Raw genomic sequence first — 17,195 nt, 5'->3', positions numbered from 1 at the left:
TAATATCTAAACATCTATGGAAGAGTCGCATCTTTACAATTGTTTGTCTTCCTAATCATTTATTAAATCATCATTAAAATCATAGTATGGGCCTCATTACATTCTATGTTTATGAAATTAAATTCTCTCAAATCTTGGCTTGAATGTAGTTAGATTTGATGTAGATGTCTTGATCCACCAACATCACATAAAGGGAATTGGTCGATGATGCATGTCTGCAGTTGCATCGCCTTGACCACCACCTACTTCTTTTTCTACTGATCGATACCCGAGAAATATTAGAGACAAGAGGGAAGTATCTTTGCTTCCAACAATCAAACAGTTTTATTGAAAAAATTTTAGTTTAAATATATTAATATGTTTCTCTTCTATTTATACGATCATCAACTCTCTTCGTTCTCGAAACAACTTTTCTTTTAGAAAATAATACTATACTGGTTTTGTCTCTGGAATTCAGTGCACATAACCTAGTCAGAGACACGAGACACAACATCATTTGCTGTGTGGGCTGTGAACCACGATCTCTCTCCATTTCGTTGACAAGCTTTCCGATTTGACTCCCTCACTGGAAGCCATTAGTCCTTCTGGCACCGGATTTGTGCACCTCAATTCTCGCACGCACTTTGGGAGGAGCTGCAGAGCTCTCTTACCCAATGGCTTCGTTGGCAGACACCGCTTTAGCACTCTTACCCAATGGTTTCGTTGCATCCGAGTCAACGCACGTCATCCATCACATGCGCCATCTTCTGCCTCTCTCTCTCTCTCTCTCTCTCTCGGTACGTTACCTGTGGGATCACTGTGACAGTACCAACTTCTTCCTTTTGCTTCTTCTGATTCACGCTTTGGGTGCAGAATTATATATGTAACCCGCGTGGTGGAGAAGCAGAGGCGAGGTGGGTGAGATGATAACCGGGTGGAGAAGCACGCGGTGCTCCGCATCAACGCGACCCATAAGATCGTAGCCGTCGCTGAGAGTGGGCCTCCGTCGAGAAATCGCCTTCTCGCGAGGAGGTGACGTCCCGCCCATAAAAAGTGGCCTTATCTTCGGCGGCCACTGACTTCCCTCATCTCAGTGCACCGATTCGCGTCTGCGGCAACTGAGGCGTCCACGTGCAGCCGGCTACCGGGCCCACCCAATTTTACGACGAGCGATCGCTATCCGATGAGGTTATGTCGTCAGCTGCCGGTTCACCGTGGCCGTGTGCCGAGTAACATCGGGCGCGAGTTGGTGTGGGGGTGCTGACGACACCGTTACGATCGCCGTTTCGATGACGTCAGCCTCTCCAAGCGTTGTTTGCTTTATAAATACGCGATGTTTGTGTCTTTTGCATTGATCGATTCGTCGATCTCCGAGAACGAAAAACCAAAAGGGGAGGACGAAGAAAGGCGATCTGATGGCTGCGGTGGCGGCAGCGGTGGCGAGGGGGAAGAAGAGGGGGACAGCTGTGCTGTCCATCGACGGGGCGGATGAGGCGCCGGAGGAGCGTGTGGCGCGGCTGATCAGGGAGAACCCCGCGGTCATCTTCAACCGGCGGGAGTGCTGCATGAGCCACGTCATGAAGCGGCTGCTGGCGGTGGTGGGCGCCCACCCAGCGGCCATCGAGCTGCAGGAGGCCGACGAAGAGGCTGCCGCTGCCGCGGCCGGGGACGGCGGGCTTCCCGCCCTCTTCGTCGGCGGCGTTGCCGTGGGCGGCCTCGAGGGCCTCATGGGCCTCCACCTCCGCGGTGGTCTCGTCCCCATGCTCCGCGAAGCCGGCGCCCTCCGCATCTGACGCGTGTCCCAGTCCGATGGTGGACCCGACGCAGGGTAATGCTGTAGTTCTCCTCGCATCTCTTTGTTTCTCCCTTCTCTGTAACTTTCTAAAAGTAATCTGTGGGGATCGAGGAAGAGTTCTTCTTCATCCTTGCCTTCCGGGGAAGGGTGCATGTCTCCACCGTAAATAGGGAGCGTATCAGGAAAGAGGAAACCAAAAGGGCTAAAAGAGAAGAAGCACGGATCCTTTGTACTGCATGGTGATGAGTGGATCTTTGTTCTATGCATTTTAACCCTTCCTTCCACTGGTCTTGGTTGTCTTCTACTGCAACCCTCACGAGCGAGCGAAAGCCATGGCCGGTTGGAATTGGGTGGAGGATAAGAACGCGGGAAACGCCTTGTCTGATGTCGTAAGAAGCGGGCGTAGGCCGTAGCGTTTACGTCAATGGTGGTGGTGTTTGTAATTAAGAATTGGTTTGGTTGGTGTAATCATTGACTTGTTTATAGTGTAATTGATGGTTTGATTCGCTAACTTCGAGTCGGACGAGAGTCCTTTGTCGGATTCATATCCGGTGGTGTTGATTTGCTGCTTTGTGTGACTTCGGTTGTCCTCAGTCGTGAGATGTTTGCTGCGTGCTTTGGATTCACATAACACATACTTTTTCGTCTGGTGGTTGAGTCCACGAAAGCAAGTTAGCAGCGGCCATAGTTCACCGACTTCTCTTCCTACGAGTTGTTCTAATAAGAGTTTCATTGAGCTCATCTCACTCCATGTTGTACACCTCATATTAATTCGACTGAAGGCCTCTGTATGAACTTGTTGCCTTTATTGGTAAAACAATCATCCTCTTTCTTAAATAGAAAATAGATTTCGTAAAACCATGTTGATAAAAGACATGCAAAATTAATTCTTCACCAACATTATGCAAACACCATACAGACGTTTGCTTTCGTTTTCTTTGCAATGAAAGAGGACAGATATTCTTACATGATTTTGAGTAGCATCAACCTTCGCGTGTGCTTAAAGTGCAGTGCGGAGGTAAAGTGATGCTTTGATATGGCCCTCCCCAGTGAGGAGATATTTTCTGTATAGCGGATTTGCGTCTTGTCATACAGTCTTGTCCACCGCACCGCATTTGACCCTTCCAGTGAGGAGATATTTTCTGTATTACGATGTCTTCTTAGGAATAATCAATCTCTCTCTTTAACATAAACCATCTCAAGTTTCTCCAAAATAATCAAGCATCAGTGATGTTCTCAGCCATCTACCATGCTTTCTCAGGTTGTGATTGCATTGTTTATAGAGAACGTATTCGTTTTACATATTCTTCTGCAACTTTTAGATGTGTAACTCCATTATGCAGCAGGTGCACTTCCTGAACATATGGCAATCGCTATGGGAATATACAACTCAGAAAAGTAACATGAACCATGGTTAGCTATTCTCAGAACGGAGTAAATCGTGCATGGTTGTACCAGCCAATGTTACGTATGACAACATGATTGATAAGGCCGAAGGACTGACACCCAGAGGTGACATTAATGCTTTGACATCATGCATCGGTGTTTTCTGCCCTAGCCCAACCCAATTGACTCCAGGCAAATACCAATCACCCCTCCCAACTTTTCAGAACATCCCTTGCTTTATTTAGCACTTAAAATTTGTTTTAAATTTATATTTCTTAATTGTTTTTTAAGTCTATTCGCGTCTATGCTTCTCTTTTAGGATTTGTATGTTCTTGTCATATTAACCATTTTGTTTATTAAGTCTATACTTGATCCTTCATCTTGACTCAGCTGATTCATATTTAAGCTTCACCTTTTCTGTCAGATGTTACTGCATGCCTGTGCTTACTGTATGTACCCAAGGCTGTAAAAGAACTCCACCCATGTTTGCAATCACAGTACAGCATTTAAATATGTCACGAGCAAATGCGACTCGCACTAAATGCCTAGTCTATCCTGTGTAGTTTGATCTCATGGTTCCTTTTGTCTCCTCTTAGAAAGAGATGCTTCTTTCTCGTGGGGATTAAAGTGGCGCGGGAATCTGACTTCACTCATGAAGAGTACGACAGGAAGACTTGAGCCACCTTTGTCTGCATTGATGCTCTTAGACACCCAATGTTCAAGCTCGTAATGATGATGTCGCCCGGTAGGACCATTCACTTTCCGAGACCTAAGCAAGCCGAGACTGGAGCTTTAGTTTCCAGTCATTTCGGTACACAAGACACGCACCCGATGTGCATGCATGGTTTCAGTCTTCCCGTTGCTTCTGCAACCCTTTCCACTGTTCAAAAGATCTACCGGGGGAATCCGTAAACAACAAAAAGGCATGGGCGGCCGAGGTTCGAAAGCAACAGCCATGCTTGCAAAAGGCGTACAGGTATATTGGAAATCACTCGAGCCATAAGTTCCTTCTTCTCTGTTCTTTTTCTTCTGACGCACTCATCTCAATGCATCTGTGACAGTACGTATTTATTTCCGAGTCGTATGCTGGAATAGCAATCTCGTCATCATAGCAAGTAATACAAATTAACGAGGACCGTCACCTTCGTGCGATTACTTGTAGCGGAATGGCACTCTCTCGTATTTATCGTAGACGGCAAAAGCAATATGGCGAGGGAGGTAGCGAGTGGCCATGACGCCATCATAATGGACAAGGTTGGGATGTCATTTCATATGGTCCATGACTGGTATTGTTGATTTGATTCCACACCAACCCCGACGATTGAGGTAATCTATTCACACAGCCTCCCTTTTTCGCCTTTAACTCGAAGTAAACAAAGCCTCCCTCCCTCCGACGTAACATTGCCAAGGCCTAAGCCAGCAGGTAACTCGTTGCTACTTTGGATTCGAACACACAATTAGAATGTTGCCATGTGGGAGCTGCGTTAATCATTATTTATCGTACTATGTTTGCCTCGACCTGCCATCCTTGAGAAACATTCTGATGGGAAGAGACCATTGGCCAAAATTTGGTGCAAGTACATTTATTTATCGTCTTCGGATGAAGCGAGGAAGCGAACACGGCAAGAAGAAATCATAGATTCTTCGATAAGCTTTTTATAAGCCTCACCAGGTAAATGAGATTGCACGTGCATCACAAAGCACCAAAGCCAGATGGACGTGGAGTACGCATGGGGAATGAGGACGGGGCTTCCGTACCTGCAGAGGATCCGGTTCCCTTCGCACCGGCGGTGGACCAGTCTTTGACTCCCACATGAAGTCGGATCGGATACTTGCCTCAAAACATCGTCACGATTAAGTGTCCGCTGACACGGAAACACCTGGCTCGGCGAATTGAAATGCGAGGCCACGGGGCCTGGATCATGTCTGGGCTCGGAAAGGCGCCTCGCGAGATCCAGCTCACCCACCGCGTAATTATCTCCTCACCCCGTCAGTCGGATTCGCAATTAAACTTTAAAATTAGGGGGCCTCCTCCTCACGATATCTCATTTTGTTTGTTTTATGTGCACGATAAAAAAAAATGCAGAGAAAAGCCAAGAATTAACCGCGATCAGCGAGGCCGTCAACTCTCTAGCCCTTGGCGTCGGCGGTCGTGCGCTCTGAGGGTGCGCGGGAGGAACCCTCGCTCGACTCCGATCTCTACCTTCGTGTCTCTATTCTCATTGTGAGACCCTGGGGCAGATTCCTTGGCGAACGGTCCTTCTCCTCGAGTCTTTCGTTTCCGGAGTCTGGCGCTCCATTCCTGGTGCGGTTTCCTCTCCCTTTCCGCCGGAGCTGAATCCGGATATTTTTGATCGGTTCCGTTCGTTGTGGTATTGATTTGGTTCGTGAACCCTTTTGCCCTTTCTCTACTGCTTGCTCTTTTCTTTGCTTTGTTATCTGGGTTCAGTGGGAAACTCTTGATGCGGAGCGGAAGCCTTTTGTGTCTCTTCTGCCTGAGATCTCGATCTGTTTCCGTCGGAAGTGCTATGACCCGACCCAACCTACGGATGGGGAGTTAATTCTTAGGAATTTCTGCGGAATCCCCTGTCTTCAGATCAAAAAATTTAAATTCGAGCTGCAAGGTTTGGTTAATTTCCCCTTTTTTCCCCTAATCATTGAGCCCAGAATTAGTTTTGCACTACGTCGGCGTTCCTGGAAGCCTTCCTGTGTTTTCCATTGTATCGAAAGCATTTGGCTCATTATATCCGCCATTGGTCATCTTCTATATCCATAATGAATGCCTTCTTTACCGAGAAATTTCAGATGAATCTCTGCATCCCGTCGGTACAATATTGAAGTGCTTGTTATTGATTTCCTCAATCACTTTGCAAAGTGAATCACTGCTCGTTCTTGTGGGAAATAGTTTGAGAAAAAAGATCCAATTCCAAATGATGAGGAACAGTGGTGTTTGATTTGAGCTACCCAGGAACAGATGGCACGTGGAGGAGGTAGTCAGGAGCGGCTCCGATGGAGCAAGCTCTACACTTTTGCATGCACCCGCCCCACTGTGTTGTTAGACGACGAGCAACCGCATACCCTCCAAGGTCCCGGATACTCCCGCAACGTCCATTGCAACCAGCCCGGATTACACCGCAAGAAGCCCCTCAATTACCCCACCAACTTTGTCAGCACCACCAAGTACAACATCATTACTTTCCTCCCGAAAGCCATCTTTGAGCAATTCCGCCGTGTCGCCAATCTATACTTTCTTCTTGCCGCTTCCCTCTCCCTCACTCCTGTGGCTCCGTTCTCCGCTATGAGCATGATTGCCCCTCTCGCATTTGTTGTTGGACTAAGTATGGCTAAGGAGGCACTGGAAGATTGGCAGAGGTTCATGCAGGATGTGAAGGTTAATAGCCGTAAGGTTAGCATCCATAAGGGAGAGGGGTGCTTTGGTTATAAACATTGGCAGAAGATTCGTGTTGGGGACATTGTGAAGGTGGAGAAGGATCAGTTCTTCCCTGCTGACTTGCTTCTGTTGTCCTCGAGTTATGAGGATGGCATATGCTATGTTGAGACTATGAATTTGGATGGAGAAACGAATTTGAAGGTCAAGAGATCTTTGGAGGTAACTTTAACACTGGATGATGATGTAGCTTTCAGGAACTTCACAGCCACCATTCGATGTGAGGACCCGAACCCTAATCTCTACAGTTTCATAGGTAACTTTGAGTATGAACAGCAGGTTTATGCACTTGACCCAAGTCAGATTCTACTTAGAGATTCAAAGCTTAGGAATACTACATATGTATACGGAGTGGTTATCTTCACTGGTCATGACACCAAAGTCATGCAGAATGCTACCCAGTCACCATCTAAGAGAAGTCGAATTGAGAAGAAGATGGATAAGATTATATACATTCTTTTTACCTTTCTCGTATTGATTTCATTAATCAGCTCGATAGGCTATGCTGTGATGACAAAGTTTGGGATGCCACACTGGTGGTATTTGCACCCTGATGAGACTTCATACATCTACAATGCCTCAAATCCTACTTTATCTGGTTTCTTCCATCTTGTCACTGCTCTTATTCTTTATGGATACCTGATACCCATTTCACTTTATGTTTCAATTGAGGTTGTCAAAGTCTTGCAAGCAACATTCATAAACCAAGATCTTCACATGTGCGATGGGGAGACAGGGAATCCAGCACAAGCACGGACATCAAATTTGAATGAGGAGCTTGGGCAAGTTGATACGATATTGTCAGATAAAACTGGCACCTTAACTTGCAACGAAATGGATTTTTTGAAGTGTTCAATTGCTGGTGTTTCATATGGTGTTGGTTCTAGTGAAGTTGAAATTGCCGCTGTGAAGCATTTTGCATCAGAAGCATCAGGCACATCTGAGCAGCATAGCAGCACTCAAGATTTTTGGGAGGATAGCGGGGGTCGTTTTGTCTCATCAGAAATTGAATTTGAAAATGGGAATGCTTGCATGGTCGAGAAGCCACAAAAGCCTGCAAAAAAGAATTTCAGCTTTGAGGATGATCGCCTTACGCATGGAAATTGGAAAAAAGAACCTAATGCAGGTACCATTCTTCTGTTCTTCAGGACACTTGCTCTCTGTCATGCTGCGATACCTGAGCCAAATGAAAAAACTGGTGGTTTCACATATGAAGCGGAATCACCGGATGAAGGAGCATTTCTTATTGCAGCCAGAGAATTTGGGTTTGAGTTCTGTAAGAGGACTCAATCAAGTGTCTTCATCAGAGAGAGATATTCTCCTTTTGAGGATCCTCTAGAAAGGTTAGAGCTGAATCTTAATGGTTTGATCAGTCTAATGATCGTCGATTCTTGCAATGTTTTTCAGTGAGTTTTTCCCCTCTTTTTTTGTCTTTTTTTCTTTTAGGGAGTTCAAGGTTCTGAATCTCTTGGAGTTCAACAGCAAAAGGAAGAGAATGTCGGTTATCGTGCGTGATGAGACTGGGCAGATTCTTCTTTTATGCAAAGGTGCTGACAGGTAAAATCAAATAACTCTTGTAATGTCATCAACTACTTTTGACGTTTGGGATATCTTACCTATTGTTTTAAGTTCATTTATCTTAAAATCATGTCATGCATATCATAGTGCACATAAGACCCATTTTATCAACTTTATATCTATAGGAGTTCATAGCTTCAGTGCCTAAAGAAACCTTTCTTTGTTTTTCATACCGAGCAGCATCATTTTGGATAAACTATCAAAAAACGGCAGAATATATGAGAGAGAGACAATTAAACATCTAAATGAATATGGGGAAGCAGGCTTGCGGACTATGGCACTGGCTTACAGGGTACTTGGGGAATCAGAGTATTCTGATTGGAACACCAAGTTTCTTAAAGCAAAAACTACAATTGGACCTGACAGAGAAACAGAGCTTGAGCAAGTCTCTGACATGATCGAGAGGGATTTGATTCTTGTTGGTGCAACAGCCGTAGAAGACAAATTACAAAAAGGCGTATGCGTTGTTATTTACTTTTACTACCAACTTTTGCTTCTTTATGCTCTTTGACCATACTCTCTCTTAACAGGTTTCTCAATGCATAGATAAGTTAGCACAAGCTGGTCTCAAGATCTGGGTTCTTACAGGTGATAAGATGGAGACTGCAATAAATATAGGGTATGTGTCTCTAGTAACTCACATATAAAGAAAACGATCGCTAGAAATGGTGTCAATATCTTTCCCAGGCCTCCAATAAAGCTCCAATATCTATTGCAGATTTGCCTGCAGTTTATTGAGACAAGGCATGAGACACATTTGTTTATCCATCGAGAGCACTGGCATATTGTCACAAGACACAAAAAAGGTTCATGATTTCACCAACCATATCTTTCCAATTACTGCACTGAGTCTGGTTCGCTGCTATATGTTGATTTCATGCATCTTTGTGTTTGTGTTTAATAACTGCTCAGGTTGCAAAGGAGAATATCTTGACGCAAATAACTAATGCCTCTCAAATGATCAAGCTAGAGAAAGATCCTAATGCAGCATTTGCTTTGATAATTGATGGTAAAACTTTAACATATGCTCTGGAGGATGACTTGAAGAATCAATTTTTGAGTCTAGCAGTTGATTGTTCTTCCGTCATATGCTGCCGGGTCTCCCCAAAACAGAAAGCATTGGTAGTATTTAATATTTTACATGTTTTTTCTTTCATAATAATCAAAGAGTAATGTTAAATGAAAATATTAGTTTTAGTTAGTGATGCTTATTCTTGGTTTAGGTGACTCGGTTGGTGAAAGAAGGAACAGGTAAGACTACTTTGGCGATTGGCGATGGTGCTAATGATGTGGGCATGATTCAGGAGGCAGATGTTGGTGTTGGAATTAGTGGGGTAGAGGGCATGCAGGTTTGTTGTGTTATATCGGGATGCCTTCTGCACCTTAAAAGCCTACTCTTCCATAGGAATTCAGAATCATCTAAGGCGGATGGGAGCAGACATAAGTTGCTAACATGCTCGTAATTATTGAACTTCTGCAGGCTGTGATGGCTAGTGATTTCTCCATTTCCCAGTTCCGTTTCCTTGAACGGCTCCTTGTTGTCCATGGCCACTGGTGCTATAAGAGGATAGCACAGATGGTGAGTGTTGGTAACAATTTCACGACATCTTTGCATTCATGTCATTATCTGAATCAATTTCACTACTGCATTCAGGTCTGTTATTTCTTCTACAAAAACATAGCCTTTGGCCTCACGATTTTCTATTTTGAGGCATATACTGGTTTCTCTGGGCAGTCGGTGTATGATGACTGGTATATGCTACTATTCAATGTCATTCTAACCTCATTACCCGTGATATCGTTGGGAGTCTTCGAACAAGATGTTTCTTCTGAAGTATGCTTACAGGTATGCTTGTCATACAGCAGTGTATAAGTGACAGTGTGTTCTTTGTGAGACCTCCATTCAGATCCATAAGTTTCTGATATCCAAAATATTTGTTGCTCTTTTTCACAAGCAATTTATCATCTGTAATCCATATTATGCCTCCTGTTACATTCTTTCAGGACAATTATCACAATTTCTAGTTATGCAAATTCATTTTCAATTTCAAACCTTCATTGTCATGACTGTTTCATCTGCAGTTCCCAGCATTATACCAGCAAGGGCCGAGGAATCTTTTCTTCGATTGGTATAGGATTTTTGGTTGGATGGGCAATGGTCTCTACTCATCCCTTGTCATATATTTCCTAAACATCCACATTTTCTACAATCAGGCATTTCGCACTGAGGGTCAGACGGCAGACATGGCTGCTGTTGGAACAACCATGTTCACCTGCATTATTTGGGCTGTGAACTTGCAAATTGCCTTAACAATGAGCCACTTAACATGGATCCAGCACCTCTTTGTCTGGGGCAGTGTGGCCACATGGTACCTCTTTCTGGTCGCTTATGGAATATCCTCGCCGTTGATATCTGGAAATGCCTACCAGATACTCTTGGAAGCCCTCGGCCCTGCTCCTGTATATTGGGCTGCAACACTTTTAGTGACTCTTGCCTGCAACATTCCTTATCTGGCACATATCTCCTTCCAGAGAGCCTTAAATCCACTTGATCATCATGTGATTCAAGAGATCAAATACTATAAGAAGGATGTGGAGGACCAGCATATGTGGAAGAGGGAGAGGTCCAAAGCAAGGCAGAAGACCAAAATTGGTTTTACAGCAAGAGTGGACGCCAAGATCAGACAGCTAAGAGAAAAGTTTCAGAGGAAAGTCTCATCAGTGAATGTCCAAGCTCAGTCATAAGATGTTTGAAGCCCTAGCCAGTGGACTTTCTTCTGCTTTGTAATTTTTTTGGTTCTTGATTTTTCTTCTTCACTAATTCATCTGTTGTTGTTCTTCAAGAATGATTCATAGGCTATCATCTGTATCATAAATAAACATTTTTGACTCAAAGCGCCATGGAAATAATCGAAGTATATACATACATTTCTTGTCCTCAGTGAAGCATTTCATTTTTTTTAAAGTGTTTCCTTGCAATGCACTTACATTTGCTTTGTCATATGGAAGTGACTGTGTTCCCGAGTTAATAAGCTCCTATATGCTGATTTGTTTGGTTGTGGTATGCATGGTATGTGTGTGAATTGGAGAAAATTATCAAATCAATTGGTTTGCGGGCTAATTCATCTTGATACAACTGCTGATGTGGGTGTGTGCTTTGTGTCTTGGAATGGTTGTGTGCCTTGTGCATCCCTGAGATTGTGAGCCTGTTGTACCTTCTGCATCCCTGAGATTGAGCCTGTTGTACCTTCTGCATCACTGCTGAGGATGAAGAATTTGATTGAGAAACATAGGCGTGCGTTAGTTGAACGAGACTTGGATGTCTGTTCATTAAGACTTGTGGATATGCATATTTAAGGCAACAATTTTAGTTGATTTATTAATAAAATAAATTTAAAGATGTTTTGCATATATAATAAGTTGTCACGTGACAAAATTTATTCAATGATATATATATATATATATATATATATATATATATATATATATATATATATATATATATATATATATATATATATATATATATATATATATATATAATCAAGGGTGAAAGATTAATTTTCAAATCGAATCAGAATTATTACTTTCTTCGGAGGAAATATACTATACATTTGATTTGATACGATTATAATTTGATACTTAAATCTATAAAAAGGATCCAAAACATTGTAATACATTATTATTATTATCATTGTATATACATTGTACATTAATTTCAAGTGCTACTTCTCATTCATTGCACGTCTCATCACACAAAAGAAATTTCGTCTTTGGATTCCGAAAAGCTTCTTCCCAAGAAACAGTACTAAGTTGGTTCTTTCCTGCATGAACATCAATAGGTCGATCGTATATATTATGGAGTTTTATTGTGTACCGTATTCGCCAAAGGATTCGGCTGAGCTGTGATCGCAAATTGCCAGGCATATTATGGCGTTAAATTATAGGAAATCCAACAAGAAGGTGGCAGATAATGACAAAAGAACACGTAAAATTACTTTATTCTTCCCTTCGATCACAAGGCAACGACATTTCTGTCTCATCGTCGTTCCATACGATTTATTCGTTTAGGTGTTTGATTGACATCGACAATTCTCTTTCTTCTTTCTTTCAGAGGAAACTTTGAAATATCAATTTATTTGCATTGAGCAAAAAAGAAAAGAAAAAGGCACAGAAATAATATAATAAATGATGGGTTGCAGGGGGAATGAGGAGAAGGGTAGAAAAGACATGAGGCATGGCAGTGTAAATTCCAATCGATGCTCCAATCATTCTAGCGGCATAGTATAAAAAGCTGGCGCATGACTTGCTTTCTTTCCCACACTCCTCGCAACCCTTTCGCAGTGACAAATAATAAATCAATCGCCCATCATTCTTCTGAAATCATACTCGCCTTTCTTCTCGCTTTTTCCCTTTTGAGGACAGAGATATTGGCACTAATCTAATACCCACCCAAAAGCCGGTACGTTCGTGGAGACACCGAAACCAAATCACCAAGGAATCTGGTCCAATACAACGTATGGGGGGTTTGTGGCCTACCACTTTGATCTGTGTGTAACGCAGATGAAAAGATGAGCAGTACTGAGACTCCACCAGACGAGTGACTCACACTCACTGCAATATTCTTCCCATGCTACTGTGCACACGCTGATCACCGCAGAGGCGAGATGATAAAAGACCACAGCTTTTACTGCGCACACGAGATTAAATAGGTGGAAGGAATTTGTAGATATGCGTAGGAGCAAAGGAAAAGACAGGGAGTAGGACGTCAGGGTTGGCTCCATGTTGTGGGTATTCAAGGGTTGCACATTCGCTGCCTTCCCTCAGGCCTCGTCTCATCATCTGCGATAGATCTCTCTCTCTCTCTCTCTCTCTCTCTCTCTCTCTCTCTCTGGAGGACTGCTTTCCTTTTCTTCTTCCCTCGGCGTTTGTCCGTCTTTTTCAATTTTGTGTATCGGTTAGCTTTTGGATTTACCTCGAATTTTTTACTAGGTTTTTGTGGCTTTGTCTTTCTCTTGACAAGCAATTCTGTATAGTCCTTTGCAGGTGACATCTTGTTCTTATCCTTTCCACTTGAATTGCTCCCTTGTTTTTATTTTCCTTGTTTCGATCTCAAGGATCTGAAATCTTCCTCAATATCCAGGTTTTCCTGCACACAAAAATCCCAGAGATGTGTTGTTGCATCAGGACCACCTGTTTTTTTGTGCGTATGTTTTTGTGGGATATCCCTTGCAGATGCGTGTCAGGACATGGAGTGATGATGTCTCTTTTCCCATAGCTTCGCCATCCTCAGTGCTTTCTTTTTGCAGATGTGCTACGCATCTATAGATCTGCTCGCTTTCTTCGGACTGATCGGTGCTGTGTCATCAGCCCTAGCTAGCCTTTGATCGTTTCCTCTCGTTCCAGAACAAACCAACTCACTGTACAGCATCTTGGGAGACGATCGAAGGGATGCTAATACACCAACACCAACTGGTGGATGAGAACATGTCGAATCTTACCTCTGCCTCCAGGGAAGCAAGCGTCTCTTCCAACCACCAGTCTACCTTCGCCTCCCCAAACCCAAATCCACCAAAGAAAAAGAGGAACCTGCCGGGAAATCCAGGTTTTGCATTCAGATCAGCATCGCCTTCTCTTCCAAATTATGGTTTCTTGCTATGCTTTCTTCTGATCTTTGCTGTTGTCTGCTCAATACTTGTGTTGTCCTGAGGAGATCGTCTTTTACTTGTTGTTTCGTTGATTCTGGTCTCGTGCACCTTGATTAGACCCGGATGCCGAGGTGATAGCATTGTCCCCCAAGACGCTGATGGCGACCAATAGGTTTGCGTGCGAGATCTGCAACAAGGGATTCCAGAGAGACCAGAACCTGCAGCTCCACCGGAGGGGCCACAACCTCCCATGGAAGCTGAAGCAAAGAAGCAGCAAGGAGGTGAGGAAGAAGGTTTACGTATGCCCAGAGGCGACGTGTGTGCATCATGACCCTTCAAGGGCACTCGGCGACCTTACTGGGATCAAGAAGCACTTCAGCAGGAAGCATGGAGAGAAGAAGTGGAAGTGCGACAAGTGTTCCAAGAAGTATGCTGTTCAATCCGACTGGAAAGCCCACTCCAAAATCTGCGGCACCAGGGAATACAGATGCGATTGTGGCACGCTATTCTCGAGGTAGCACCACCACTCATTCGATTATCCAATTCCAGACGATATTAGCATCAGAATAGACGAAGAATGTTATCGGAACTAGGCTCCATTAAGATAACACCGGCCGAAACCCATCTGCCATTTATGCGAGTCTCAAAGAAGAGAGAGAGAGAGTCAGAAATCATAATGCATATAACCCTTGGCTTTATGTTGTTTTCATCGTTCATCTTTTTTCCTCTCCTGTGTTTCCTGATGGAAGTTTAGTGCCTTTCTTAGTTATTGCTGTCCGGTCTCCGTGTAAGTTTGTTCTTCTGTGTTCTCATGTTGGCTGCTGATCGCAGGAGGGATAGCTTTATCACACACAGAGCCTTTTGTGACGCATTGGCGGAAGAAAGTGCGAGGGCTATGGCAGCAAACCCGTTTGCCAATCACCTATTCTCACAACCTACAGCTTCCTGTGAGACCTCCACTGTCCAAGTCCAACCAACCATACTCCGGAGCCAGTTCCCTCACATGATGAGAACCAATGAGGCCAACACCAGCATCGTCAGCGGCCATGGGATGCAAGGGGAGCTCTCACCGGAAAGAGAACACCAGCCTCGACAGTTCGACATGAGATCGAATATCCCGCCATGGCTAACTTGCCAGGGACCCATAACCACCTCCCTGAACCACTTGGACCTCCCTTCTTCTTCTCCTTCTTCTTCTGTCTACTCCGTAAGGTTGCAACAGGAGTACTCACGTGGGAACCCCCAAGTTCACCGGCTTCCTATTCCTCCAGCCTTCCAAGCCTCGGCCTCGTCTCCTCACATGTCAGCTACGGCATTACTCCAGAAAGCAGCCGAGATGGGTGCAACCATGAGTAGACCTAAACACCTAGGTCTGATGGCAGCTCATGCTACGAGTTCCGCTGTTCCGCCCAACAACACTGCCAGCTTTGCTTTAGGCTTGTCTTCGCACCAAGAAATGGGTAATTGTTCCGGCGATGGTGATGCTAGTGGAGGGAGGGGAGGCGGTGTAATTGGTGGCTTTGGGCAAGAATCGCCTCCTCTCCTTCTTCATGACATGGTTACGCCCTCTCTCTCCTCGACTCCAGGTTTCGATGGGCCTTTCGAGGATGCATTCAGGGGGATGCTGGAATCAAAGGGGGAAGCAAGTAATAACAGCATGGGGGGTTTTGCAAGAAGCCACGGAATGGTTGAGGAAGGAGGTGGTGGCAGCGGTGGGAACGATGGGATGACCAGAGACTTCTTGGGACTGAAACCCTTTCCCGAAAGGGACATACTCGACTTGACAGCGTTTGATCCTTGCTTGGGCTCCTCCTCCTATGAGCAGCACCGACAAAGCAAGAAGCCATGCCACGGACAGCTACTCCCGGAAATGTAGAATGGTAATTCTATCTATTGTTCATCCAGTCTCCGCCTTCTGTCAATATCTGTGGTCAATTCTCCTAAGATTAGAATTGCACTGCCTCTCTTGATTTGTTGTGTCATATCCAAGTTTCGACCTTTAGCTCTGTAATAATCTCTGTTATGTACTCCTTTTGAAATAATTAGAATTCTCCTCCAACTGAAAAAATGTTATATACATATACATATATATATATATATATATATATATTTATTTATTTATTTATACACACACGCACACGCACAATTGACTAGAAAGTTTATCTAAGAGTGAAAAGTCAATCGAAGAATGGGTAAAGGTGCCTTTTCATTTTTCTTTGGTTTTGTGTTCCGACTAATTTTGTTCCTATCATTTATTTCATGCAGTGCAGCGCTGAGAAACATGCATGTGATAAATGAATCATCAGAATATGCGTCTGATATGATGCTATGGTCATGGAAAAATAAATTTTACAGCACCTGGAAATGATGTCGGTAATCCGAGAGGTGATCGTTAATAATCCAAAGTACTCACGAATTAATAATATTACTTTGTTGTCGAATGACAAATCGTCTCTCATATTTTTCTTTCGGTTACCTACAATAACAAGCATGCATGCCTTGATATCCCACAACTATATTGTGCAAATATTAATTAATCTTTAATTTGTTTTCTTCTTGAATCATATTTAAGGTGATAACATACTGGTTTTACTTGTGTAGTTATTTATTTTGAGAGACAAATTAATCCACCTAAAATTCTGCCGGTCCTCGTCGGAGCTCCAAGTAAAACTTGCAACGCCAAACACAAGCAACAACGGCAAGACACAGGACGTGATCCTTGGATCAAAGCAGTGCACATCGCGTGCACAGTTGGAGAGGGACAGAGATAGGTCGCAATAAGTGTGAAAGACAAATGACCATTCCTACAGGCTCCTTTCGAGGACAATGTCCTTCACCTTTCGGCATGCCATACACTTTACTTTCTCCCTTTATTTTAGGGTTTTTCCTTTTTCGTGTAAACTCCTGCCATTTTTATTTACCGTGGAACTGTTTCGCCTCATTCACATTTACTATTCAACTCCAAAAGGACAAGAATCATCTCAGATCGTGAGGGAACTGCGAACAAGTTTAATCCAAAACGACTAAACCATCTTTCTTCCTCATCCCTCTCCACCACTTTTCACCAACCTGCCACCGCTGTTTCAGCCTCTCTCCATCGAGTTGTTATGTGAGATGCGATTTTAGCTCCTTGCTTGCCATCGTGTAAGATAACAAAGACGATTCATGAGGTGGAGATCGAGGTTTCCATCATAAATGGCCGGACGTATTCCGGAGGCTAAAAGTTTATGTATATTCATATATATGTATATATATAGAACGTTTCTTTATATTTGTCAACGGCCCCGGAGACAAAGACGAGAGCACTTTTTGGTCAAAGCATGCAGAGGCGGGCACGCATGCAAGCGCACTGTTAAGACAC

General features: G+C 43.8%; 3 protein-coding genes across 5 annotated transcripts; all 3 read left to right on the top strand.

The window, feature by feature from the left end:
* The first annotated feature begins 1,325 nt into the window (after positions 1 to 1,325).
* On the top strand, positions 1,326 to 2,317 carry LOC103968845 (monothiol glutaredoxin-S2-like). Its single transcript, XM_009382177.3, has one exon. It carries the CDS (start codon positions 1,395 to 1,397, stop codon positions 1,770 to 1,772), a length of 378 nt encoding a protein of 125 aa, XP_009380452.2. The 5' UTR covers positions 1,326 to 1,394; the 3' UTR covers positions 1,773 to 2,317.
* Positions 2,318 to 5,283: 2,966 nt separating this feature from the next.
* LOC135596015 (probable phospholipid-transporting ATPase 4) lies at positions 5,284 to 11,127 on the top strand. The gene is made up of 11 exons (XM_065087658.1): positions 5,284 to 5,784; positions 5,966 to 7,951; positions 8,055 to 8,165; positions 8,367 to 8,643; positions 8,717 to 8,805; positions 8,905 to 8,992; positions 9,099 to 9,308; positions 9,410 to 9,535; positions 9,667 to 9,765; positions 9,841 to 10,032; positions 10,269 to 11,127. The coding sequence occupies exons 2-11, from the start codon at positions 6,135 to 6,137 to the stop codon at positions 10,929 to 10,931; spliced, it is 3,672 nt and encodes a 1,223-aa protein (XP_064943730.1). The 5' UTR covers positions 5,284 to 5,784; positions 5,966 to 6,134; the 3' UTR covers positions 10,932 to 11,127.
* A 1,578-nt stretch (positions 11,128 to 12,705) lies between these two features.
* On the top strand, positions 12,706 to 15,893 carry LOC103968842 (zinc finger protein GAI-ASSOCIATED FACTOR 1). 3 transcript variants are annotated; one of them, XM_065087657.1, is made up of 4 exons: positions 12,706 to 13,232; positions 13,330 to 13,833; positions 13,952 to 14,348; positions 14,666 to 15,893. In XM_065087657.1, the coding sequence occupies exons 2-4, from the start codon at positions 13,638 to 13,640 to the stop codon at positions 15,708 to 15,710; spliced, it is 1,638 nt and encodes a 545-aa protein (XP_064943729.1). In that variant the 5' UTR covers positions 12,706 to 13,232; positions 13,330 to 13,637; the 3' UTR covers positions 15,711 to 15,893. The 3 variants fall into 3 exon arrangements, with proteins under 3 accessions (XP_064943729.1, XP_064943728.1, XP_009380447.2); XM_065087656.1 differs by having other exon boundaries at positions 12,706 to 13,833; XM_009382172.3 differs by having other exon boundaries at positions 12,733 to 13,791.
* Positions 15,894 to 17,195: the final 1,302 nt, after the last annotated feature.

This window comes from Musa acuminata, chromosome BXJ1-10 (assembly GCF_036884655.1).
Source record: "Musa acuminata AAA Group cultivar baxijiao chromosome BXJ1-10, Cavendish_Baxijiao_AAA, whole genome shotgun sequence".
In the NCBI taxonomy this organism is placed as follows: domain Eukaryota; kingdom Viridiplantae; phylum Streptophyta; class Magnoliopsida; order Zingiberales; family Musaceae; genus Musa; species Musa acuminata.
Note: the sequence above shows the minus strand (reverse complement) of the source record. Positions and strands in the feature narration are given on the sequence as shown.

What these genes read in the sequence shown, in the direction of transcription:
- LOC135596015 (XM_065087658.1), top strand. Translation starts at nt 6,135, where the DNA reads ATGGCACGTGGAGGAGGTAGTCAGGAGCGGCTCCGATGGAGCAAGCTC. An exon ending in TTATGCAAAGGTGCTGACAG is followed by an intron (nt 8,166 to 8,366) that starts GTAAAATCAAAT and finishes CATACCGAGCAG; the next exon opens with CATCATTTTGGATAAACTAT. An exon ending in AAGACAAATTACAAAAAGGC is followed by an intron (nt 8,644 to 8,716) that starts GTATGCGTTGTT and finishes CTCTCTTAACAG; the next exon opens with GTTTCTCAATGCATAGATAA.
- LOC103968845 (XM_009382177.3), top strand. Translation starts at nt 1,395, where the DNA reads ATGGCTGCGGTGGCGGCAGCGGTGGCGAGGGGGAAGAAGAGGGGGACA.
- LOC103968842 (XM_065087657.1), top strand. Translation starts at nt 13,638, where the DNA reads ATGCTAATACACCAACACCAACTGGTGGATGAGAACATGTCGAATCTT. An exon ending in GCCTTCTCTTCCAAATTATG is followed by an intron (nt 13,834 to 13,951) that starts GTTTCTTGCTAT and finishes CACCTTGATTAG; the next exon opens with ACCCGGATGCCGAGGTGATA. An exon ending in TGTGGCACGCTATTCTCGAG is followed by an intron (nt 14,349 to 14,665) that starts GTAGCACCACCA and finishes TGCTGATCGCAG; the next exon opens with GAGGGATAGCTTTATCACAC.